The sequence below is a fragment of the Acanthaster planci genome, linkage group LG21, assembly GCF_054643075.1.
Source record: "Acanthaster planci isolate LZ-2023a linkage group LG21, COTS_SCS, whole genome shotgun sequence".
NCBI classification, from domain to species: domain Eukaryota; kingdom Metazoa; phylum Echinodermata; class Asteroidea; order Valvatida; family Acanthasteridae; genus Acanthaster; species Acanthaster planci.
This window is the reverse complement of record NC_141797.1, coordinates 7,513,043-7,538,025: the sequence shown is the minus strand read 5'-3', so window position 1 is coordinate 7,538,025 and position 24,983 is coordinate 7,513,043. Positions and strand designations below refer to the sequence as shown.

The 24,983-nt window shown below is 41.4% G+C and overlaps 3 protein-coding genes across 5 annotated transcripts in view; 2 read left to right on the top strand and 1 right to left on the bottom strand.

Moving 5' to 3' along the window:
* Window positions 1-45: 45 nt before the first annotated feature.
* On the top strand, window positions 46-3,941 carry LOC110984033 (NPC intracellular cholesterol transporter 2-like). The gene is made up of 4 exons (XM_022243819.2): window positions 46-346; window positions 700-819; window positions 1,753-1,937; window positions 2,639-3,941. The coding sequence occupies exons 1-4, from the start codon at window positions 124-126 to the stop codon at window positions 2,723-2,725; spliced, it is 615 nt and encodes a 204-aa protein (XP_022099511.2). The 5' UTR covers window positions 46-123; the 3' UTR covers window positions 2,726-3,941.
* Window positions 3,741-18,233, bottom strand: LOC110984034 (beta-microseminoprotein-like). Of its 2 annotated transcripts, none has more exons than XM_022243820.2 (4): window positions 18,073-18,233; window positions 9,741-9,840; window positions 6,623-6,734; window positions 3,741-5,769 (listed from the first exon to the last, which is right to left on the bottom strand). In XM_022243820.2, exons 2-4 carry the CDS (start codon window positions 9,823-9,825, stop codon window positions 5,646-5,648), a joined length of 321 nt encoding a protein of 106 aa, XP_022099512.2. In that variant the 5' UTR covers window positions 9,826-9,840; window positions 18,073-18,233; the 3' UTR covers window positions 3,741-5,645. The 2 variants fall into 2 exon arrangements, with proteins under 2 accessions (XP_022099512.2, XP_022099513.2); XM_022243821.2 differs by having other exon boundaries at window positions 18,077-18,216.
* The window catches only part of LOC110984050 (uncharacterized), a 71,154-nt gene continuing 51,963 nt past the window's right edge, over window positions 5,793-24,983 (top strand). The window contains exon 1 of one of the 2 annotated variants that reach the window (XM_087130893.1): window positions 5,793-6,156. Coding sequence is in view for 1 of the 2 variants with exons in the window: in XM_087130891.1 (XP_086987017.1) it covers window positions 24,923-24,956 (34 nt within the window). In the remaining variant the exon portion in view is untranslated. Of the gene's footprint in view, window positions 6,157-24,801; window positions 24,957-24,983 lie in introns of those variants that run through there. The other variant, XM_087130891.1, reaches the window with a different exon arrangement.

Here is a 24,983-nt window from a genome sequence, read left to right as displayed (position 1 = left end):
CATTATCAGTTATATGGCCAGCATCACATTGTTGACCGTTAGCACTTACAGCATGGATAGACTGCTCCAAAGTATAAAATCCGAAATGAGGGGGTGCGCTTTGGCTGTTAACAAGGTGTATACATGTATACACTCAGACTCGTCCTAAAACCTCATTCGTCACGGTGTGTCGGCTCGAAGTGGTGTATATGTACTGGCCTAATTCATTTCAAACTTTCTGGCACGAGTAAATCTAAAAGTTTACGGAAAATGCTGTCGTCTGCTGTGTACAAATTTGCTCTGATCTCCGCTCTTCTGAGCATTCATGTCGCCCGCCCTCAAAAGGTCAATGTTCTTCCCTGCGTAAGTAAGTAGATATTGTGCAGGTTGTAATTACATTAGGCCAACCTACTTTTTCAAACGAATGACGTTTGGTCCTACCTTTATCACCTACCTTTGTACAGATTTCGAAGGGGAAACTCAAACCTATTCTTTTCATTTGAATAAATTCCACTCTTAATTATTTTCCCTATAGTGTATACATTAGTCGGATGGGGTCAAAATGTGTGATGTGTATACTTAAGTAATGAGGCCTAACGTGTAAGTGACAAGGCGTTTTCTCTTAGTTCGTCTGTGGCGCATATCACTAGGAAAATGCAAGTCTTGGATTGAAATGTGTGAATAAAATACCTCTACGGTATTTCACTTATTCTTTTACAGATCCTGAAGTCACACCCGATTGTGTGCTCAACGAAGTTGTTATCAACCCTTGTCCGAAGTTCCCTTGCCAGTTCAAGTTAGGAATTAACGTCTCGGCAGAAATAACCTTCACCATGAATGGTAAGTCCACACACAGTTAGCTCTGACAGTCCGACTAGATCCAGAGAACTTAAATAAAGCAAAATCCGAAATGCACGAATAACATCAGAGATGTTATAGCAAAAGCTGAGGTGGGTGAGTTGAAGCGTCTATAAAAGTTAGAGAAGAAACAAGGAATTTTACGTTTCGCCTTTCAATCGTTAAGACAAGTGTTTTTTATAATTAATGTTCAGAAATTCTAATAAAAAAAATTTAACGTTGTTCAACTGGTGGATGAAGTAAATAAATGTCAAAAGTTTCAAATACTGAGCTCTTGTATTGTGCTGTAACAATTTTAAATACTTCCAAGTGAAAGGTTTGCAGTTTTGTTATTTTCATAATTGGCACAGTTAGCAATGCCTGACATGTGTAACATGTGTAAAGCATCGATATGAAGAACTTGACTAGTGGCCTTGATATTGTTTTCTTCAACCCATAAATAACACCGAATATTCCTTTACTTACTTTAAGTACCGCTTAAAGATTAAAGTGTCGTTAAGTGGACTGAGCTTTGACCTTTATATCCACCGCTGCAAACAGACATGTTCACCACACAGGAAACGTTCCATATTTTATATGGCGTGATTTACGTTATTTAAGGCATGATCATGGGAAAAAAATTATAGTCTTGGCAAATTTATAGTCTCAGAGTTTTTCAACGGCGTAAGGTCAATAGTATGGGTGCGGTTCCCTAAGATTTTGTGCAAATATGTCCGTTGCTGAGTGATAGCTTTGATGTGCCCTGTGTTGTGTATTCCGTTTCAATTTTGTTTCAATGTAAGTTTTTACCTTCCCCGTCATGTTGAAAGCGCCGAGCACGAAACCTTAGACGAGAACGTTTGCTCTGTTTTGCTTCGCGTTTCAAAGAAGCTGTTTTTTTAAATTTGTTGCATTTTACTCCTTTTGTGACACCAGCTACAGCTACCACCGCAAGTAAAGCTACCACGGTGATACACGGCATCATCGGCGGGGTTCCCGTGCCTTTCAAAACTCCATACACTGACGCATGCGCAACAACGGGAATCCGCTGTCCGCTGAAAGCAAAGGACGAAAACGTCTACAAAGCGCAGCTTTATGTTGAGCCGAGCTACCCCGCTCCAGTAAGTTGAAAGTGTATTCAGTTGTTTTGACCTAATTCCGTACTCTGCGTCTCTCACAGTCCTTAACGGTCCATCATCTTCGGATGTGTGAGGGCTTTTTCTTGACTACGGGTGTTGGTCACATTATGACTATACCACACTGAAAACCTTGGCCAACGACAGAAATTTCTAAGACAGCCTGACTGTGGCATAGTGGGGGACCATGGGAAATGAGTGGCGTTTCACAGTAGTGCTCCTCCAAGAGTTTACAACGCGTTGACCAATCACAGAGCGTGAAATCTGCCGACCCTTTCCAAACGCGCATTTGACAGATTTCGCGCACTGTGATTGGTCAACGCGTTGCAAACTCTTGGAGGCGCACTGTTGTAAAACGCCCGCACTAGAATAGGATGATAACTCTTATAAAGGAACAGTCAGACACTGAACATTCTTATCATAATTCTTCGTCGTCACAAGACCACTGTTTTAATATCCGTATTAAATTGAGCTCAGCCGCACCAGTAATAAACCCCGGATAAAGAATATGACATTGTGACACCGTGGTTCATATTTTGTTGGGGTGAAGTTCAACACCTACTGACTATGCATATTCAAAGTGCTGTGATTTCATTGGGGCACAACTGTAAGTGGGAGCTCTTTCAGTTTGAGATCATGACATTTAAATTGAGCATCTGACCATTTCTGTTTTATATTCCAAACAGCTTGACTTGTACGTGAAATGGGAGCTTCGAGATCAAACCACGAGGGACATCTTTTGCTTCAGATTTCCCGCTCAGCTGGTAAGATAAGGCGGACTTCAATTACCGGCAGTGGGCTTCGATGCATTCACATGTCATTACGTTTACCATACATTCGAAAATTTCTGCGAATGGATATTTCCATTGAGATTTTTTAAAATTTGAGCACAGTTTCATAGATAATGTAAACCTTTATTATTAAAATTAAAGATTAGGCTTCATCGATAAAGTCCCTGGATTAAAGTAACATTTGGAATTATTTCCCGCCGTACTCTAGGAGATGGTATAAGTTTTGCATGCAAAGTAGGTGTCGGTCCCCATCCCTGAGGATAAGATCTGAATGGTTAAATTTGTACTATGTTGGGGAAAAAAAGGTCTGCCAAAGTTTGATCAAAACTGTTTCTTTTTCTTTCTTTTTTCATTTGAACAAATCGAAAAAACAGTCTTAAAATGCTGAAACGTGTGTACTAGAAGACACTGTTTATGACCAATAACTAGGTTATGACAGCTAGGGCCTACTGAGAAATTCTGACAGCTTAAAGTCAAAGGGTAAAACAGTATGACTTTTTGACTCGGAGTGGGGGTAATAGAAAGTTTACGCTGTTCAGTCTGCGTTCAGTTCATGATTTCCATTTCACTTTGCGCCGGTGATGTTAATTTTGTACCAATCAATGATTGTTTTTAAAATTACAAAAAAATACAAGGGACTTCAAACGCACGAAATGATCCTCCTTTCTGTCGTATCTCCGTTTGGAAAATGCACGGACTCTGTCTCAGTATTTCCACAATTTTCCGGAAATTCGCTTCTTGTTGAAATAAAATGAAAACTGAAATAGGGTATCAGTCAACCAAATTCCCATCTGTGACACATGACTATACGTCGACAGCTATGTACTCGTGAAAATGGTAAACAGTTTGTAACTCTGAAAAAACCACACACACAGACAATACACTGGTCGGTAAACATCTGCCGTGATGTGACGAAGTCCGCCGTGATAAGAACTAGGCTAGGTCAAGAGTGCCAGTTCAAACAATCACATGAACAGAACATTCACCATACAAAGCGTAATTTCAACAGCTTTTTATTTCTGTTTCAAAGTGCACAATAATAGGTTTTCCCACTCAAAGTCGTAAGATTTAAGTGACTGTATCAGCGTCCTCCAGGATCATTCGTGGTTGATTAATTAAGATGTCATTTTCTTCAAAATCATCAAATAGAATAAAAAATCATCTGAAGAATAAATATGCTACATGTTCTATTTTGGAATTCCTTTGCTTGTATTTCATTTGCTGAGTTCAAACAAGTAAATCTATACTGCCGAATCCTCCGGGAGTTTTTTGAATGGGCATTTTTATTCTACGGACAGTATTATAAAATCGTGCGCTTATGTACCCAAATCGAGCGGTGACGTTGGCTGATTTAACGTTGATCAGAGTATGCATTCTCATTCAAACGAAATGATTTATTCTTTATCCGTTTGGCTCCTTAATATATATGTTCCCTGACCGGGAAAACATTCATATGTACATTGGCACAAGATGAGGAAATGCCGTGGACTAGCAGATTACAATGCATTTTACTATTATTCTGATGTCAACAGTTTTTTTTCCTACCAGGTGGAATGGTCTATCAAATACGGGCGATGACGAACTGTCACAGTAAACCAAGCCGAAAGCAAACCGTAGTAATCGGTAATATCCTACGTAAACGTGTGTATGGACTTGATACACGTGCAAAAACTTGAACTTTATTTAAATTATCACGTCCGCATTGGTTTTGCTACGATCTGTGACAAATTACAAGGTTTTGCTTATAAACAGCCAGAAGGAACGATTTCAGAAGTCAATAAATGGATATCTCATAATAACTATCTTACCTTTCTTAAATAAAAACATCTTGAAAGCATCTTTAAAACACTGGACAACTTCAATTAACTGTTAAATTCAAAACTTGAAGCGGTCTCATAGTCAAACGGCTGATTCCTACAGATTCGTGCTGGGCGCTTTTTTTTTTTACAGAACCGCGCTGGGAAGGAGTACATATTTAAATTTAAAGCATTCATCGCTACGTAAAATAAGTCATCGATTTTTGTTCAGTCTTGCAGTTTTGATCCGATAAACAATAACCACTTAAATGTCCCAATTCAAGGAAGAATGGGCTTGCTAAATTCATACACATTATACAGATTTGTCTAATCGAAAAATCAAGCAACAACACAAAGATTATCTTACTTATAAACACAGGTTTGACTTTTGGTCCCACTATATCGGAAAGAAATATTGACAAGTTTTCTGTCTAATTCTAGGTACTGACATCTGCGGTGGAAATGTTCTCGATTTTTTTAACCCACAGGAACGGAGTGCGACATAGACGAGGGCGCTCCTGTGCAAATTGTGGACAATTTTTAGTACTCCTGGTATGAGCCCCGAGCTGGGCCAAGAGAGGGCGCAATTTTCCAAGCAATGCAAGCAGCGAAGTGCAGTGGGAACTGCACTTTGCTGATACACAAACGACTATGAAATGCACGCATTGCGGTTACATCGCTACCAACAAAATGAGCACTCCCGACCAAATGGCTCTTATCAATCGATGAGGGCGTGTTTCTCCTCTAGGCGGATATTGTCGCTGATTGTGCCTTGTGCCAAATCATTTGTAAGGCTTCCGTTGTTTTAATAAGTTCTACATTCTGTTGGGCTATGTCTGAGAAAGTAGTTCTTTTCAAAGGCCTCTGGCTTTACAACAATGTCTATCAATAATAATCAGTTACAAAGACTCCTGGTGAACAACATCCGGTTTTTACAGACCCCGTAAAACCACACAACAAAAAAGAAAGAAGGGAACAAAATCCATTGTGCTTGACAATATAAAATGAGGAAAACAAAAAGATATAGGAGGGAAACAGGAACCTAAAAATAGGCCACAAACTTCCATGGAATTTCCACTCATTCAACGGAAACGAGGAGCAGGTCGCTACAGGACGCCGACGAGGGCCTCGCATTCTTTGCCGTGTTTGTCCAGGAGTCGCGTCTGACAGGTGGTCTTGTCTTTGAATACGGTGCATTGCTGTCGGTCGTAGACGGTGGGGACATAAAACCTGCGACCGTGAACAATATAAAGACATTCTTAACAGTGGCTTTTAGCTTATTTATCATGAACTTGCGGCGGCCAAACTTTAATAGCATTCGGGTCGGCCACTTGAGGGCGCTGCCCAGAGAGTCTGCATGACGCTTGGTCGATGTCTGGAAAACTTGGGTATTCGGATAATCTTACTTTTCACAACCCTTGTTTTGTTACCAATTGTGCAGCGTTATTTCAGAGAGGACCACGTTTTGAGCACTGATGCCAACTTGGTCGAGGAGGGCAGTCAGAAGAGAATGCAGCAATATTCGTACAGTGCAACATCAAGGCTCTGGCATGCCTGACCGACAACACATTCAAGCCTTCTCGTGAAGGGTATAGGACACGAAGAATATCTTAGCTGGTAAGCTTTGATCACCGTTACATTCAACTTCAGCTTTAAATTAAAGAGTTTCCAGAGCAAACTATTTCATATGCAGCAAGTTATGAGACGGAGAGAAACCCCCCCTTCTTTGTGTTGGTCATTGTCTCGCAGGAATCTGGGGAATTCCTTTCAGACATCTTGGGGGAAGTAACAATAGTCTGGAATGTGTATAGGGATTGGACATGTTGGGGGGTACCCCTCGGTCTCATTTCTTGCTGGGTATAAACTATTTGCAAATTATGTAAACACTAAATGAATAAATTCTTTCACGAGTCAACGCCCATGGTCTTCCTGAGAACCACCTGTTTTATTGGTAGGCCTATCTGAAAATCATTAATTAATCATGAACAGTGTTGTCCATTGCATAAGAGACGGTTTCACGGAACCGTCACGGCGAGAGGATGCCATTTACAGAGTATCAGCCCTGTGTGGGATTATGACTTACTTTGAACAGCACTCGTAGCCAACGTCACCAGTGCAGAAACACGTCTCACAGTCATCAGTCTCCCACATATCAAACAAACCATATCGGTGATTCTGATAAACACAAGGCTCATCTGAAATCAGTGATAAGTAACAAAGACAACTGTGACAGCTAGTCGATTTCTCTGTTAATCAAGCGAAAGTGAGATCGTGACACATATACTTACCAAAGCTATCTTGAAGTCTGATAAAGTGCTTTGATCATTAACCACCAGTACATAAGCATAACAGCGTGGCAAGGGACCAAAACATACAGTTGAGTACATTCTGACAAGGCTGTGATTATAGTCCCACATTGAAGGGTAGGCCTATTTAACACAGGACTGAATAGGCCTCATATAGAGTACAGAAAGGCAAGATTTGGACCGAATTAAAGGAGGGTTCAATATATGGGGGCTGACAAGGCTTGAGTGTATATGACAGGCTAAATAAGGGCATCAATAGTGTACAAATGATCAAAGGGAATGTAAGGTTTGACGTACTGTCACACAAGAGTCTACCAGAATACTAATTGCCGGGTGACGCATTCCTTATTTTTAAAAAGGGGGCCGTCTCAAATGTATCTAAATCGTGAAAGTTCTGTGCACTATACCAGGACTGTCAAACGCAAGATACAGTCTGGATTTAGGGACGGGCAGACGCGTCATGGGACAAGCTTTACAAGTAAACGTACGGTATAGAAGGAAAGTGACGCAACGGGGAAACCCAACTGAACTTTAGGAAATAAAAAGAACGAAGAAAGAACAAAGAACGACTCTCCCTAATGCACAGGAAGCATTACTGATGGTTAAACTTCTGTCTCAAACATTGTCGGCCCGGAACGATCACGTGAAAACACAACAGCTACGCGTGTCACCCTCACCACGGGACATCACATCAAAGACTAGTCTCCACTCCACAGTTCAAACTATAATGCGGGGACCGCTATCCAGACTATTCATTGGTACCACTGCTATTTTCACCATACAGATGATAATAGTAAACTTTAGTGGGAGCCAGCGAACTGGCGTTACGATACCATCAGCTGATGGAGCTCTGCATTTCTTTTGTCGACGATTGAAGTTCATAAGTTCGTAAGCGTCGTACAACTTTCTGCGCGGCAACCGACCGAGATACTCATCGTTTTGATTAAATTGAAGACCTTCAGATAAGGAAATAATGACAAAGATTTCAAGACCGTGCCTCGGTTCCTACGAGTCCCTTGGTTATAACAACAGCATGCCTCACATCACAGAAGACAATGATGGTTTAAATCTAAGCTGTATCACGCCCCATCCCAGTGCTCTATAATAGCAATGGTACTCGTTTTATTATTCGCTAACACTACCAATAGCAAAATCCTAAGTGCAGAGGATCATGGGAAGAAAAACGAATATTGATACATTCCACCGAACCGTGTACAAAGTTTGTAGAAACTGTTCACCATGTATAATCAACTAAATTACTCGTAAGTATGGAAAGTAGTTGGCTATAGTTCATTGTCGGTGTTTCAACCTATGGTCCAGCTCGTCCACTCGCTTCGTCATCGAACTTAGGTGCCATTTCAGCGCCGTCGACTGTTGACAGACTTGTTTTGAGCTTGGACATCAACAGTGCGGGAACGGGGGCGTGAAGGTGTCAGAGAACCCTGTCAACAGATTAGCGGGATTTTTTCTAGATGCGTAAATGGGTAAGAGGAAATTGTGCGTTGAACTCATTTCGTGCCGAAGTGGTAATAAATTTTTCACACCTTGGCCGTATTGTGCATGACTTTGTGCACAGAGGGGGCGGGACTGGCATAATGCGATATAAAGCAACAGGACCACTCGTCACACATAGTTTAGACCTCTCGAAGAAAGATGCATCAACGAAGTTTGCATGGAGATCGCAATTACTTGATATGTGTTGTATATATCACTGGGCACTGAAAAGATTTCAGACGTAATATATACATACATCAACCATCTTGTGCCCGAGCAACTACAACAGTCGACAGCTGGTTAATAATGACGATTTGGACAGTAATTTGGTTTAAATAGTCACGACAAAATTTGTCGGTTTTGGTTGAGTTTGTGTTTACTTGTAGCATAAAGGAAGGACACAGAAGGAGTTTGAAGTGCCTGGGTTGTAAAATCTGGCCAATTACTGCTTTCTGGCATGCCTTGTATGTCCATAGCCAGAGTGCAGCGAACACTTGCTACGCACGATCTGTTTCACAACCACGAAATCCCTTTGTCGACGCAATTTGTCGATGGTAATCTGCACCCTAAAAAACGTCGTGTACTGAGGTATAGGAAATTGCATATTCATGCTTTGTTGGTACTTGGTATGATGTCATGACAACATCAAATTTAATGCTTGCGCGGTTGCCTGCATTACGCTGTGTACCCTAAATCTATATGTGCAGTCATTGCCCTTAATGAGCTCTTTCTTCTGGGGTTATTTTGGGAATAAATAGCCCAGTTGTTCACAAGATTTTGTGTTTTGTTTGAATCATATTTATTATTTATTGGCATTTGTACAAAAGCGTATTTTATGAGATTCCATGATCACTCCCTGTGGTGAAATAGCGCATTTTTGTTCCTAATGAACTAAGATTTCCAGTAGTAATGAACATTTTGTTGGCCCAGGTCAGTCTTAGCCAAATTCGTACCGAGTCTTTGAACACTGATGTATTGGACGGAGGAGAATAAAATTACAAGTTTTGCATGGATAATGAAACAAGTGTATCAAAATTTTAAAATTTTATTTATGATGACAAAAGTAAGTCCAATATCAGGGATTTTTCTCTCTATGTATCCTGGTCCATGCAATAATTTGTATTTAATTGCAAGCAAAAAACTTCAAGTATTGCGGGATATTACTGGCCCGCTTGTCCGGCTAAGATGCAGGCAGTAATCAGGCAAATTTGGAATGTTTTCTATTATTCGTCTGACTCGGCGGTGACCATCATTGAACACTTTGAAGTGCCTGCGTTGCAACTCCTTCTATGTTCTTCCTCTATGGTTAAATTTGGTTGAACTGGGCTACGTTGGGTTAAGCCTTCGAGTTAGGGTTGGAGAGTCGAATTAATTTGTTACGATACAAAAAGTATAACTTACCAAAATAGTAGCACTGGGCGTCTGTGTTAGACATTAAAACTGCCAGTGACAGGCACATAAACATCACTACCATGTGAGACACCATCGCTGCTGGTAGTATCTGTGAACGACATAAAACAATTACTCACGCAATGAGAAACGAGATAGAATATCCCCTCAAAAAGATACCTTACTGCCGATTTGATGTACGGAATCTATAGGGTCGGATTGGTGCTGTCCATTAACAATGGCGCTTTGATTGCGTGCAACTCAGAGCCTGGGCCAGCTTCCCGACATAATAACATGAATTGACAAAGTATATCGTGCTGATGATAACGGTCGTGCGCACCGTCGGAGTATCTCATCTGTCACGGTCTTGAAGACGTTAGCGTTGAGGAGAATTGTCTAGAATCCAACTGGGAAATAAGATATCTCTGCTGCTATGCTACGCTTGGCAACACACAGCTGCCTTTTTCAAGGATATGTTAACGGTGACTAATGCATGTGATGGGAAACGGATTTCCGTTAAGCGATGGATCCGTATTTTCTGGTGCATTTACTTGTTTCAGAGTTTCATACTTCAGGTCATTATTCTTTGCACCTTGGAACTGAGAACACTTTAATCCCTCGGAGAGTCTTCTGCTACTTCTTGAGTGCCCTTTTTTTAAATTCCACTTTTTATTTCTTGCAATTTCCAATGCTAAAGAATGTCGAGTACTCTTGCGAATGTTCCTCCAAGTCATGTGCAGCTGTCTCGTTTGTTATCGTACGTGGAATGTTAACACCCATGACAGGGAAAGATTTTCCCGTTCTTGTGGCTTGATCATCTGTCATTACATGTAATGTAACCATCCGATGAAACCCTGTTTGATTTACGGCAGTTGGAAAAATGTAATTATTCTTTGACGAAAAAAGACGTCACATGATCGTGTGGTCTGCCCATCGAGTGTCCCTCGACTCTTTAATGTACCTTCTGAAGTTGTTGTCATTGCGCGCACTCAAACAACATCTGGTTCACATTTGGAACAGTTGCCTTGCTTCGCGGGAAACATGAACGTTTCAAGCTAACTAAATGCTTTCGTTTTGCTCCTTATAACCGCAATGAAATATTACAACCCACAATGGGCATATTCCATTTTGGAGATGGGTCAGCCATTGTTTTGCACTTCAGTTGATAAATCGTTTTGCGTGAAGAGAGGAAAACTACACTATTGCTTCCTGAAGCTGGTTGCAATACTTAACAGTGCAATCAATTTACCCCAACGGTTTCTATATCATTTTTCATCTTGATGAAATTGACAGACTTGTGAGCGGGCCGAAGTATTGTCTCAAATTAAAGTTAGATTGGTATAAATGGTGCATTCCATTTTACTTTCAGAACGCTGGAAATGCCGTAATCGAGCCGTCAGACACGAAACAGAATGGTCGCTATACTGTTTATCAAGGTTATTCCGTCGTGAAAGGTGCTGTTGGGATTAAACTTACCAACTGACCTACAAATACGAGACTTCCGGCTGTTTCTCTCTGTGCCGGCCCGTTAACACATTAAGGATAATGGGATCTCTCGTTACATATCAAACAGAAATAAGTTACCAATGCCTTATGATATTGGAATTGCCCCAGGCGCTGAACACCCGAGATTCTATCGTAATAATTTGGTAACAGGCTGTGGTGTGACGATTGATGTGTAATGTAATATGGAATTTGAAGTATGACCATATCAACACATAAGCGCGAGTTTATGGATTAGAATCGCGAACTTGTAAAATTGAAAGACATACCGCGAAAGATATCATGACATTGGAAATTCAAAGATAGTAGGTACTCCCCAGTTTTTTCTGATGTTTTAATTGGCGTCATAGACTGAACGGGCCACTTTGTGCCTCATTTTGTCGATCGTACGACGATCTGACGTATCTCAATTTTTGACAAATTCACGTTTTTAGCATATTTTTGTTATGCATGATGAAATCTTTATTTTCTGAACTTATAAATGCTTTGCAAAGCTAATTAAATTAATTTGGGTAATTAAAAATGTTGACTTACCTCTCCGAAATTTAAAACTATTGTTTCACGGACTGACGCATTGAGATAGATCACTTCGTGAAACGTGTAGACAACGCTGTTTTATTTTTACGAAGTGACAAAGTCTGGTATCTGGACCGCGATACCTATCGAAGTCATTTGAAGGTCAGTCATTCGGAACCAGTCTTTAGCGCTGTTTCGTGTCATTTGGTGGGTGAGAGCTATGTTTCTGGAAATGACTGAACATAAGTGTACTCCTTGCTTTTCTTAATGCTGATATTCTAATAAAATCGTGATGGCCATTCGTGTGTGGGAAGACACGAAGTCCTAAGCTAGGCGTACATTTTAAGGTAAGTCTGACTTTTTTTTTACGCGAAGCACTACTAATAGGCCTATTTGTTTGTGTGCATTTCCCCTCAGATTTCTTATAAATTGCAATTTGCAGTGCTGGATCTGCGTATCAATGGATAAGGAGTTGTTCTCCAGCTGTTACTGTAGTCATGTTTAGGCTGCATCCGAATCTGTTGTCTAGAGCTAGGTCTAGGTCTTCACTCCATTGAAAGTACGTGGAGACGCCCAGACAATAGACCTAGCTGTAGCTCTGGAAGCCCGTTTCGGACACGGCCTAAGTTTCTATTCTTCACTAATGTCATTTAAAAGTCACCGATTTCCTTTAAAACAATTATGAAATAACTCTGACATTAATTTTGGTCTACTTCCTTTACTAATTTCATTTAAAAGTCAATGATGTCCTTTAATTAAAATGATTATGAAACAACAAGTTTGACATTAAGTCTACTTCCTTTACTAATGTCATTTAAAAGTCGCCCATGTCCCTTACAACTCTGAAATTTGGACTACTTATGTCATTTAAGGTCACCGATGCCCTTTGAAGTGATTGAGAAACAACCCAGGTGGCATTTGTTCTTGCACTGTTTATTTTACCTACACCATGGCTTGAAATTAAACTGAAGACATAATAACTGATAATGGTCAGTCCAAGTCAAACGCTTAGACGGACGCTTTATTTATCTTTTAACAAGTCTTTTGTTAGACCTTCTTTTCCGCCCATTGAGTTTCCCTTAAATAGGGCCTTTTTTCTGATGGGCTACACTCAACAATAAAACCTGCATTATAAAATACCACAAATTATACAGTGACAAAAGCAGTAGATTTCTTTTAAAATGTATGTCTTTGCTAGGCCCTATATTATTGTTATTCCTTTTAATGGAGGCGTTTAAAGTATCTTCAAAACTTGACCCCGGGTATACATGGAAAAATAAGTTTGTATAATGAGAAGGTACACTTTGAAAAATAGCAAAAATAGAAAATAAGAGTTCGTGACTTTCCCGAGGGGATCCCCTTCTAATTTCCTTCAGCTTTCGCAAAGTTTTACTCTGTAAGACCTTTTTAATCGGAAAATATAAACAAAACTCAGTGAAGGATTTTAAACGAACCTCCATACAGTTCAACGTGAAAAAGTCCGCGCGCACGCACACACGCCATGCCAGTATGGTCATTGTCCGCCACAGAGAAATCGAATGTTTCGTTCCACAAAGTGACCCATCTGTGTAGGTCGCGGTTTGGGCTTTTAAAATAAGACAATAAAACTTTAACAAAGTGACATATGGTTTGGGTGCCTCATTTTAACCTCGTACGTAAGATTGTTTCCCAACAAGATAGCTCATATAGTAATTTAACTGTCTAACTTTATTATGATACAAAATCTCTGTCAATAAAAGTTAGGATTGTGGAAGAAATGAAAGATTCAAAACGGACCCAACTTCAAACACGGTTTTCCTCAGAAACTGAGATAGGTCAGATCGCGGTATGACAAACGATTTTATGAACAAATTTCGCTGTGTTGCCGTTGGTTTGGCAATGCAAGTGGCGCGCTGGTAGAGAAGTGTTGCGGTGGAAAATCGACGATTGTAGTTGAGTCCCTCTTGAGCCATGCAGTAGCAAGAATCAGATTTCATTTGAACAGCTTGCGCATGGGTTCAAACTGCATAGCAAGGACTTCCTGACGACATGAGGAGGACTGAACAACATCACTGACATTTACCTCCGCTTTCCTCAATCGTTTTTCTTCATGAACATTTCTTTCCTGTTCGTTTTCACCGAGGTACAGTAAAATAATGAGCTCTGACGTCTAATTGACGACCGCCTTAATGGGTTATTTTCAAATTCTGGTTCACCTGCCTCCAGAAAGGGCAACTATTTCTTGAGAAACCACAGAATTTTGAGCCTCACCCCTTCTATCTTATTTTGTAAAAACTTGTGGTTATGAATATTGGCATGAATGCCCCAAAGAAGGTCTGGATATTCATTATTTCACTTCACTTTTGACATTCGGGATACAGTGCGCGCCGTTTGCGTCAAAAAGTAAAAGGTAACCTAACAGCCAGTAAATCGAATGAAGTATTTAAGCGTCGTGTCTTTATCAGTCATTACCTTGAAATAATCTTGTACCCGTCTCACATGATTGCCTTTTGCGAAATAGTTTACGTATGTGACGCAACCAACTTGCTGTGGTGACCACCGTCCGTCCTTCAACCTGATATTGGACATTAACAAAGTGTAATTTAATTCGACGCCCATGGTCCGTAGACATCCTTCAAAGCGAATGTTACGACTGAGCGATTCTTGGCGGACCTGAGTGGATCGCTGATCCCAGACCAATCGCTCTTGGCATGATGTCGTTATGGTTTTCGAGTCGGAGTTTACGCCGGTCTGCTAAACTAATTGATATTTGAAAACCATAGTTCGTGAAAAATGCAATCTCGTTATTCCTGGCAGATCTTTAATGTGCTCAGCGTACTGGCGCTGACGATGTCGGGGAATGCACGTTGGACAGAATCTTACCCGAGAATTTGAAGTTAATGACTTAAGTAAGCCCAGCTGCAGAAAATTTGTCAATAGCCAAATCATAAAATCTTTTGAGGATACTGCGATTGGAACTCGTGCTTATAAGTGAAGTTTCTGTTTTTCTCAAATTAAACCACCATACTAAACAAAATCCTTGTGAAAATTATCAGCATCTTGTTTCTTTCATGTCTAGTTTTTTTGGTTCAGAACCCATTCTGTTTCAAAATTGCACGCAGTCATCGCTGACCGATAAAAGTTTGATACTGATAACAGAATAGATATTAAAAAAATGAAGAAAAGTATTTACACCAGCTAAATGCCCACACCGAGCTTGTTCCATAAAAGATCAATTTCTCAGAATTACGTCGGAACGTTCGCGTTCGAACGAGGACTCTCTTTTTTATTCACGCTGTGAGTTTCCATTGGGAACGCGCATGTGCATAGGCGTTGACCACGAGTGTTCCAACTTGAAAACGCGTTGTTTCCAAGCTATTCGGGACGGCAGATGTTCTGAAAAGGAAAAGGCAGAATTCTCGTAGGAATTAATATTCTCCATTGTACTAACCTTTGAGACGCTCACAGAGTCGACCCGATAATGGATTCGTTGTCTTATATTGGACCGATAGATTGGAAAGTGGAATGCATTTATACGCGCTAAGCTTACAATCGTATAATTATGTTAGGATTGACAGAATGTCTCGTAATTCCAGTTTCTCTTGCTTACCACAAAACGCCAGTGGCACGAGAGATCCAAAGTTGCAGGCTGACTTTACCCCACTGAGATCCCCAAATCGGGACTCGAACTGGTTGCTGATTGCAGAAATACATGGGTCCTCCTGTTCGGCTTGTTTTGGGCTTTCGGGCCTGGTAGCGCAGAGCTACTAGCTCTCTGCATGAGGAATGCAGTGCAGATTTGGTGATGGATTTCGGAGCAAGCATCGGAGACTTGGATAACGCAGGCAGAAGTCGTAGCAGGTGTTGTCAATAACAAGTTGTCGATCCGCCTCGATCACTCATTGTGCCATTAAAGTGGCACCCGGCGTATAATGGTCATTAAGGCGGATATCCTTGAACGTCAGCGAAGTAGCGCAGGAAGAGCAGGCGAGCAGCCGGCCGTAATCAGGTATAAACAAGCCATAATGATGAAATGATGAGCCCTGGCTTCGGTGAGATTAATGTGTTATTGTTTTTTTTTACCCTGGTCATCACTCAATATGTCATCTATTTTGGCGCCCTTATCACAGACTGATAGGCCCTATCACTTTGTGCAGTCGGTCGGTCTCTAGTTTCTGTAATGAATTTTCCTCAATCGCATTGTAATGTTATTTCGAACATGGCTTGAAAGCATCTTGCCGAGTTGACACTTGTTATATCTGGTCATTCCGCTTTACAACATTTCTGTAAATTATCTTTACGCAGGCAAAGTGGTGTATTTTAGGCAATAGCAGAAATGACAGTAAATAGGTTAACGTATACGTTTTACAACTATATATTTATATTTAAAAAGTCAAATATTTTATGATCAAGAGTAACTTTGCTCTTTCCCGTTTCCCCTTTGTAAGCAGGTGATATGAACATGTGACTCCAGAGTACATTTATGTCGATTCATTGATTGATTTTAGAGGTTTTAATAAGCAACATGCCTTCCTGGAATTATGGTGCAAGCAAAATTTGGATGATGAAATTGGGTTAAGCGGGGTGAATGTTTATTTCGCAACGGGTTAAAAGAACTCACTTGATTACCAGTAAGATAAAAATTTCTCCAAAACAAGTGACTCGGGAAATTTAACCTGCGGTGCAAACATGATTTAACCGATTGCTCACTATGGTGACGTTATTATTACCATTCAACTCCTCAATATCCTCACTTACATGAACCATGAAAGGAGGCAATTGCTGCCCAGAGTGCTTCGATTACTGAACGATTTCATCCACAAATCAGAGTAGCAGAGGGGACGGCTGTCAAACAATCGCCGTCAATTAATTAACCCTCCGCGCGCTGTAGGTGATTCAGGAATTGCCGCTAAAACGTTTCTCAGCATCGCAACTGCCACGGAATTTAGGGGTTGATAAATTACCAACGTTTGGCTGTGTTTTCATATTAGCGTGTTGTATCCAACGTGTACCTCTCTACCATCGAGAATAAACATCATTGCACTAACTACAGTAAAGCTAAATTATCCACTGCGGAAATCCGGGTACTTTGCTATACGAACGGAAGAGTATATCACGCCGAGAAACAATTTCATAGATGGCTTGGCAAAATTTGTCCAATTTTCTGTTCTCTTTGTATATGTCACAAGAATCACAGTGTAGATGAGTAACGGTTTGGGGAAAAGTGTACACAGGACGACGTCACCGACGAAAACACCAAAAGCTGTTGATATTTCCAGTTTATGGTATTCTATTTGAGGATTGCAGACTTTAATTAAATTCAATGCTAAAACGATCTTTCTTTAGCAACTATATTTTCCAGTTAGCTCAAGCCCGAGACGCCGAAAAACGGTTCGAAACCATCTGCCAGAACAGTGGTTTCCATGTTTACTTTGACCGAAGTCAACGAGGTTGATTTGAGAAAGTGTATCATGGGCGGCTAAGGTCGTCTCTGCTGCGCCGCAGAACAGAGACTGGTTGCTGTCTGTCACTGGCTGCTGAATCGGACAGAGCCTCCTGGGGAATTTTGTTGTTTGCCCTGTGCATTCTCCCACGCGAGACCGCAAAAACTCCCCAGTTCATTAAAAACGGAATCCCTGCGTGGATCTAGATTCGGAAAATAATTATTTTTATGTTGAGAAGAATACCCTGAAAGAGAAGAGCACTGCCTTCAAAGAAAAATTTTAACAACTCGGGAATGCAAACTCTGTTCGATATTATTTTGCATGACTTCCTTTTTATAGGTTATTGTCTATACGAAACATATCGAAGCATTATACGTAGTCCAAAATACGAAGAATTACATTCGCTTGTGTTAGCTCGCATATTGCTGCCTGATCGATTTTCACATCATAAAGACACGTTTTCAGAGAGTTTCCAGGGGAGGGTGGCACCAGCTATGGGCTTTTGAATTTATGCATATAAAAACTTTCCCCAAAGCATGCACACGCGCAGAATTACATTTTTCTCCTGGAACAACTGTCTGTATACCACTGGCAACGTCTTTAGCTACGGGTCAGATTAAAGCGCTTTCCTGAAATCAGACTTACAAAAAACAATATTAAAGAGAAGCTGTTTGTCGCTAAGAGCGTAAATGCGCTAAACACATCGTGTAAAGGAAATCTGACCAAGGTGAATGTAGCCTACTAAGTAATTCTGATCCTGGATACTGTAAAAAATACTGTACTCTTCCATTCAAGTATTAAGCTTAAAAGAAAGCCCTAAAAGAAGAAAGGAAACAGGTATACGTAGACCTAATATACTTGTCATTTTGGGTCATTGTAAGTAAAAATATTGTCGAACTTACCAACTTTGTTGGAAAGGAACGCAAACGGATAGCCGATCTGGTAGAGCCTGATTAATTTGCCGTAAAGTCAGCCCCTCGCGTCACGGGAACAGCCTGGGATACGAATGTCGCGGTGCCGGGTTTGTAATGCCATTTGTATCCTCCTCTGCCCCACAAAGTCCACACTTGACTGGTCGCGATGATGAACTTGCATCCCACGCACTGATCCCAGAGCGTGCGCGCGCGCGCGACGGGCAACTTGATTAAGCAGCTTTCAGCATTTTGGACTCAACTGGCGATGAGGAACGATGATGGGGGTCGCTGGCAGGGTGATTCGTCACCCGTCGACCGTCCAGCGACGACTCGCCTTGGCGCGAGCCACGCAGAATTCAATTAGGGAGAGTGGGAAGAAAGTTTACGGCTTCATGGAGTCGCTATTATGGATGCGATGTCTTAGATAGTTCAAAAGCACTTTTTCAGCCCACTATCTGCTCATTCATATGTCTTGAGTCAGTGGAGAAACATAAGGCGCATTAATATACAAATGCTCGGAAATATTGAATTATGCTTATCGAAAAGGGTTTAGCAACTAAAGGCTTTCATTGTACTAAACTCTACAGAAAAATCGATCTTGAAGTTTTTTATTTTCTTCAACGTAGCCATTAATCCTAAACGAGATACAAACTTTACCATACACGTGTTTCTGGTGGTGTTCATGGTAAACTGACGAGAGAAATCGTGAACGGTAATAATAACAGGTGCGTTATACGACAGGCTTGGGCACTACATTAATGTCCCATTCGCGCCTCAATCCCCGAATTTGAATGGAATTCCTTCCAAATCCAACTCCTCAACTTCAGGAGGTGAAAAGAGGCAGAGATGTGGCTGAAAAGCAGAACGTGAAAGAAGTTTAGCCCTTTGCATCAGATAGTCCTTAGACATCCGCTAGATTGGACTTGCATCCTTGCAGCTGAAATTTCAATTTTCCATTTCTACTCACTGAGGCTTTTACTATGAACGATGTTACCGAGAAGGCACCAGTTTTCTCAGAACAATAAAAGCATGACGTATTTAGCTTCTGAGTGCATCATTGCCCGCATATCCTCTTCGCTTCACTGATGACTCGACATTTTTTAATCTGATGTAATGTCCAAATCCTATGAAGATGATATTCAGTTCAATCTAACGCCCTGTGCAAGGTGCAACCCACCTGATGGAGTTTCAAGTTCAAGGTTGCTTGCAGCTCATTGCAGGAATGCTCGTAATGACTATACCTTCCATCAAACGGCATAACCTGCCTAAGCCATCAATGCAGCATTACCCAGTGTTGCAAAACAAGACTAATTGACATAGTGACAACTTGATTTGCCGAAGCCAGCGACATTAAATTCTACCCAAGGCCGCGAATGCGTGCGGGGCAACATTATTCCAGCGAGTAAAGCATGTCGGGTACGGTTGTGCACACATTCGAGAGACCACACCCTAAACTGCTCAGTCAAATGACTACTGCAGTTTGAACATTTCCATTTGTTGAAAGCCCTTCGCCCACGTGGGCGGTGTTAAACTACCGGCATAACACACTGGGCCGGGCCGCTACGCAACACGCTGCCAGTCTCCGTATAAAAATTTGGGCACTCCCTGCACAAACACGTGCAGTTTACTGGGACAAGAGGGGTGTTTCCAAAAAAAGAAGGGGTGGTGGATCAGAACCTATGGACTTTTTTAAAACATTTTTTTGGCTTGGGCTTTTTGGCAGCAAAAGCGATTTACGACTGTGGATTTTGATGTGCTTGGGGGCCGTGTTAGTAACCGGGTAAAAATGTGGTTACATGCTTACGGCTTCCGCTAGTAACCAGACCCAAAGCGGCACAGTTTAATTGAACTATACGTCTAAATCTGTGTTATACACCGTGAGATATTTACATTAGGTCCATACCACTCTGTGTTAATTATACACCAAGCATGTGTTCCAAGGCCTACATATGCTAGAATGAAATATGCTTCATGGCATGACGTTATAAAAGTCAACATCAGAATTACCTCTTTGAAAGGATATAAACTTGAATCGTATATTCTGCCCCAAGTATGAAGTTTTCACCTTTCTCTGCTGTCCCTACTCTTGCGAAAACAAGAAGATACCGGTCGACTCTATCACACTCGTTGCGTAAGTATGACCTCACTTTAGTTTTCCCCTCACGGAACAACCTTTGTAAGAAAACTCGTTTTCGAAGAAGACGCACCAGGGCGCGGCGCTAATAAATAAATCAGTTGTTTCTCTCTTCGACTCCATATGCTGGCAGCTGGTCGAGCAATTAAAATCGATTACTCAAGCGGTACAAACTGACACGACTTGGCTTAAGAAGGAGATAGCTAGTGGCCAGTCGCAAGTCCGCAAGCGCTGATCCACTGACCTTATTCTGTCCCCGGCCCTATGATGTGTTATACCTGGCACTGTCTGTTCCAAGTATAGCACACGGACAGATCCTACGTAGGTCACACCTTTACGATCACACCTTCGGCGCCGAGACACTCGTTTTGATTTACCGACCTTTCTTATAATTAGTTCCATCATCTTGATTGATAGGCGTTGCGAAACACGAATGACATTTCGCGAGAAATTTAATCATGCATCTTCATAAGGAATTTGAACGTAATGATTATCACTATCGGACTCCAATTAGAGGATTTAGAATATCGTCCAAGTTAAATCTGTGGGCTACTCACTACTTATAACAAACACATTTTTACTGACTTTGGTGACTTGTCAATCTTGATCCGTCCTCAGACGTCATAGAAGACCATGTATTACATAGTGGTTAAAACCAAAGATCGTATAGCGCCGCCTGGCGGCGCAAAATAGAGAACTCTGAAAAAAGGTGTTATCGCCGACGTACGTAAGGGATGCATTCCACCAAATGGTTGTATTTCTGCGCGCGAGCTCATTAATGTTTTGTGATCCCACGGGTTTTTTTTACAATAAGACGGGCCATAATCAGGAGGCATCATAGAGTTTTTCAATAAATCTCGAATTTAGGACTGATAGTTTCCAGTTCAGGGCATTTCTTTCACAAAAAAGCCCGAAATTGCGGAGCTATTTTGGATAGAGGCGGGCGGCTACATTCAGAAATGAGCGCTTAGTTTTACTGCTATTTTGGGGTATCTTCGTTCAAAGGCGGATTAAAAAAAATTCGTGGCTAAGCCTCATGAAATTGAAACGAAAAGTGATCTCCCGGCCATAATCTTGAATTTCCAGTGAAAGAACGGAGGCCAACTTTTTCACGAGAGTTAACAGGCGGCGCTATTTCTGTCCGATTTTGCACTGTTTTCTATGGGCGCGTATTTGGTGTAGTGCAACCGTGATGCATCTGCGCAGATGCGCGTGCCTGTCGAGGCGCCTGCGCCTGTGCATTAGCACGCACTATTGCCTACCTAAGGCGCCCAAGCGATTACAACGTTTTGTGTATTCACGGTGAAGTTCTCCATCTTGCACCGCTACGCGGCACAATACGATCTTTGGTTACAACCATCACGCTATGTAAGACTGATTTCTTTTTTCAACAGTCATTGGTACTACGACAAGCCATGTCTTCTCAACTCGTGACATTCTATTTAAAATCAGTAGATATTGGTGGAGAAAAACTACACTACGAAAATGTCGTCTAGACCCAGAAACGAAGCGAGGGTGTGGAGTAAACAGACTGTAGAGATGGAAATTGAAAAAGCAAAAATCAGGACAGCAAATTGAATTATTACGGCCAAAATCACAATGGTGAAAATGTGTTCGACAATAATGTGTCACAAAGGCCTATGCTGCTCGTTTAGTAAGCAGGGATTAATTCCCTCGAAAGTTTTCTTGCTGGAATATTATGGTTATTACCCCCCCCCCAAAAACCTTCGTGTGTCGTTTTTGCAAACATTCCTATTTATGCACAGGGATGTGCGTAGTTGTCAAGCGCTTGGTGGCGCTCTTTGTAGTTTTCCTTGGTATGTTACTAGAAGCATCGTCAGGAAGCATTCAAGGACAAGGAAATAACGTAAACTTATAATTCGACCTACGTATGCAAAAATGCAATGTAATGCTAATAATGCAGCAGAAGAAAATAGGTCGCATAATAAATGAAATATTGCTGGCCGATACAGGGCGCTTGGGAAGGGCATTTTGACTTTCACAACAAATTTTAGGAAGGAAATAAGTCACAACTCCCCGACGCGCAAAAAACTGTGGTTAACTTGCGGCCCTAATTCACCAGCGTGTATGTGTCACACACACACGGATGTGTTATCCGACAGACTGGTACAAGTTTTCTAACCGGGTTCTTCAGTTTTGCCCCTAGACTGGTTTTATCATTTGGCTGGTGCACCGTGCAGGCGACTTGCGCCGGCGAGCACAGCCGAATATCACTGCCAGTAGAGGGCGCTATATTTACAAGAGACGAACTGCTAGAAAAATAGTCCTGTTGATTCTGGCGGACTTATCCGAAAAATTCCGAGCAATGCCATGAATAATTGCGCGTTCGGCAGTGCACACGCGCAATTATTCATGGTAACTTCGGCTGTGCTCACCAGCGCATGTCCCCTGTACGGTGCACCGGCCAAAACAGTAGAACGAGTCTTGGGGCAAGACTACCGAAGACCATACATTCCAGAATAAATTCCTCGCCAAAGGACTGCCAATTTCATTTAAAAATACCCCCTTTTTTGTTCCTGCTCGGAGCGGAGTGTTCAAATAAACTCCATCCAATGAGTGCTTGACAAAAAAGTATGTCATACATTCACCCAATACAGCGCCCTGTAGGGGGAGATTTTTTTTTCAAAACACGTTGGAAAACCCTATTTGAAACGGGCTATCATCGTGACTCTTTGTAATTTCCTTTTCAAAGGAAATTGGAGTTTGGAACATCGACAGGGGAAGCTTGCTTCTACGGAGCCTGAAAACTAGTTTCCTCTCAAGAACCATTTTCAACTCAAATCTTCTCCCCGAAAAGTTGAGGAATAAAACGCACGCTTGCGGGCCATGTGGACGAGAGAAACTCTCGAGGAATTCAGAATAAAAAGAATGAGGTCGCTCTTCTTCATGCACAGTGCCCTCCAGTAATAGGAAGTGACTACATACTAACCCATGAAACCTGGTCTGCTATTTTTCTCAAGACTCTTAGAGGGTTCATGCTTGGACTCTGTTTCTGCATCAATTGAAAAAGGAAATCCCGAACACAATGATAAAATTGGAAAATGAATAGCACAAATGGGTCGGATTCGAACCAGGGGCTACGGATCTGTAGTTCAAATCACTACCTACTAAGCTACCGAAGCGACGTAATGGGTTCTCGTTTTTGAAATGTCTTAAATGGTGTATTGCATTGTCCCCTCTTCATGAATCATTGGTCACCCCAGCTACTGAAAAAAAGTAGCGCACTAGGTTTCACGGGCTAGTATTAAGTCGCTTCCCCAGTAATAAGCTAATCGATAGACCCAATATGCGACTCGGTCATTTGGCTTGAAATTACATTATGATAATGATTTCATAGATCAAATATGTAGAACCAAGGTTAAAGTCATTACTGCGAACGTCACTCGGGAAGCCCTATGAAAACCATCCTTGGCGCCAACTTATGATACGAGTTTATACGCCGGTAAAGCTAGCAGTTTGTAGAGTCCGTAAATTCATACGCTATCGCATTTACTCTGCTGATGGCAACCAGCCAATTAGAAGGATTAGCATCGCAGGTCGTTTTTAAGAGACACGCTCGATGACACACACACATTAAAAAAATTGCCTTTTCTTTCGATTTCAAGTGCAGAAACGAAGTTGATAAGTACACGACAATATCACACTGGTGAAGGGAATGATTACGGATGCAAACGCTCATTATGCGGGGTTCAATTTGAATGGGTCACTAGGAATACTGTTAGTCACGAAAAAAATTCAAATCTAAACAACAACAGGATATTCACACGTAGACATGAACACTAAGAAATATTTCTATACATTCTATATTTACTGTTGTGTATCTTTTGTCCTTCTTGCCTTAGCGTTCAGTTATTGTTAATCTGTGTGTGCAATGTGTTTTGTGAGTTTGCATCATCTCACCATAATGTCACAGGGACGTAATTTAAAGCTCACCGTGAACGACTGTTACTCAGGAGCAGGGCGCTACAAAACGAGCTTGCGTAACGACTTGCTTACCTGCCCTCGTATCGTGTGTGTGCACATTCATCACTTCGTAGACACGTACACATCCCTTCCCTTGTGGAGACAATGCTTTGTTCATCTGATACTGTGAACCGCTGTTTCTAAAATGTTCCCATGGGCTGTGGAGACCTAGGAGAATAGGTAGAAAAAGTTTCCATACAGAAATTCTGATCATGTAAAGATTACCGTCTCCACAAGGTTTTCAGACAAACGGTCTTTTGGAAATAATTTAAAAGGATGAATTTTTAATACGTAATTATCTGTAAAAAAAAATGATGTAGATTGTGTAAGGGAAAATTGGTTAAAATTTCGACCCGGTAAAGTATAAGTCTGGTTCATGTAGGAGCATTTTCAATCCTGCATTTCACACTGGAATGCTTTAATACAATAGAACAAAGCATTGTCTCCTCAAGCACACAAAGTCCGTTAAATTAATGTGTGTGTTGGCAGGTTCGTTAGAAATGCACTTCCTTGCACCGGTTGCCTGGTAACGAACAACACGTGGAGACGCATATCGATGATTTAAGAAGGCTTTGCGGTGCCTGACGTTATTACTGATGGTGAGTGGATGTCATTTCTCAGCGGAAAACCAACATATACCACGCCCGCAGTCGCTGTGACAGGCTTTTGTCATGATATGACTTAAATGCACTGCAGTCGCTGTGCCGTCGTTTCGTCTGCATGACCTGTTTTGGAAAACAAAGGGGGCTTTATTGTGAGTATTGAGACAAATTGATGTTCT

Excerpts from the sequence above, each read along its gene's own strand:
- LOC110984034 (XM_022243820.2), bottom strand. The coding sequence starts at position 9,825 with ATGGTGTCTCACATGGTAGTGATGTTTATGTGCCTGTCACTGGCAGTT. Across the intron at positions 6,735-9,740 it reads CGCCCAGTGCTACTATTTTG|ATGAGCCTTGTGTTTATCAG; the intron begins GTAAGTTATACT and ends CACTGATTTCAG. Across the intron at positions 5,770-6,622 it reads GGCTACGAGTGCTGTTCAAA|GTTTTATGTCCCCACCGTCT; the intron begins GTAAGTCATAAT and ends TCACGGTCGCAG.
- LOC110984033 (XM_022243819.2), top strand. The coding sequence starts at position 124 with ATGTATACACTCAGACTCGTCCTAAAACCTCATTCGTCACGGTGTGTC. Across the intron at positions 347-699 it reads CAATGTTCTTCCCTGCGTAA|ATCCTGAAGTCACACCCGAT; the intron begins GTAAGTAGATAT and ends ATTCTTTTACAG. Across the intron at positions 820-1,752 it reads AATAACCTTCACCATGAATG|CTACAGCTACCACCGCAAGT; the intron begins GTAAGTCCACAC and ends TTGTGACACCAG.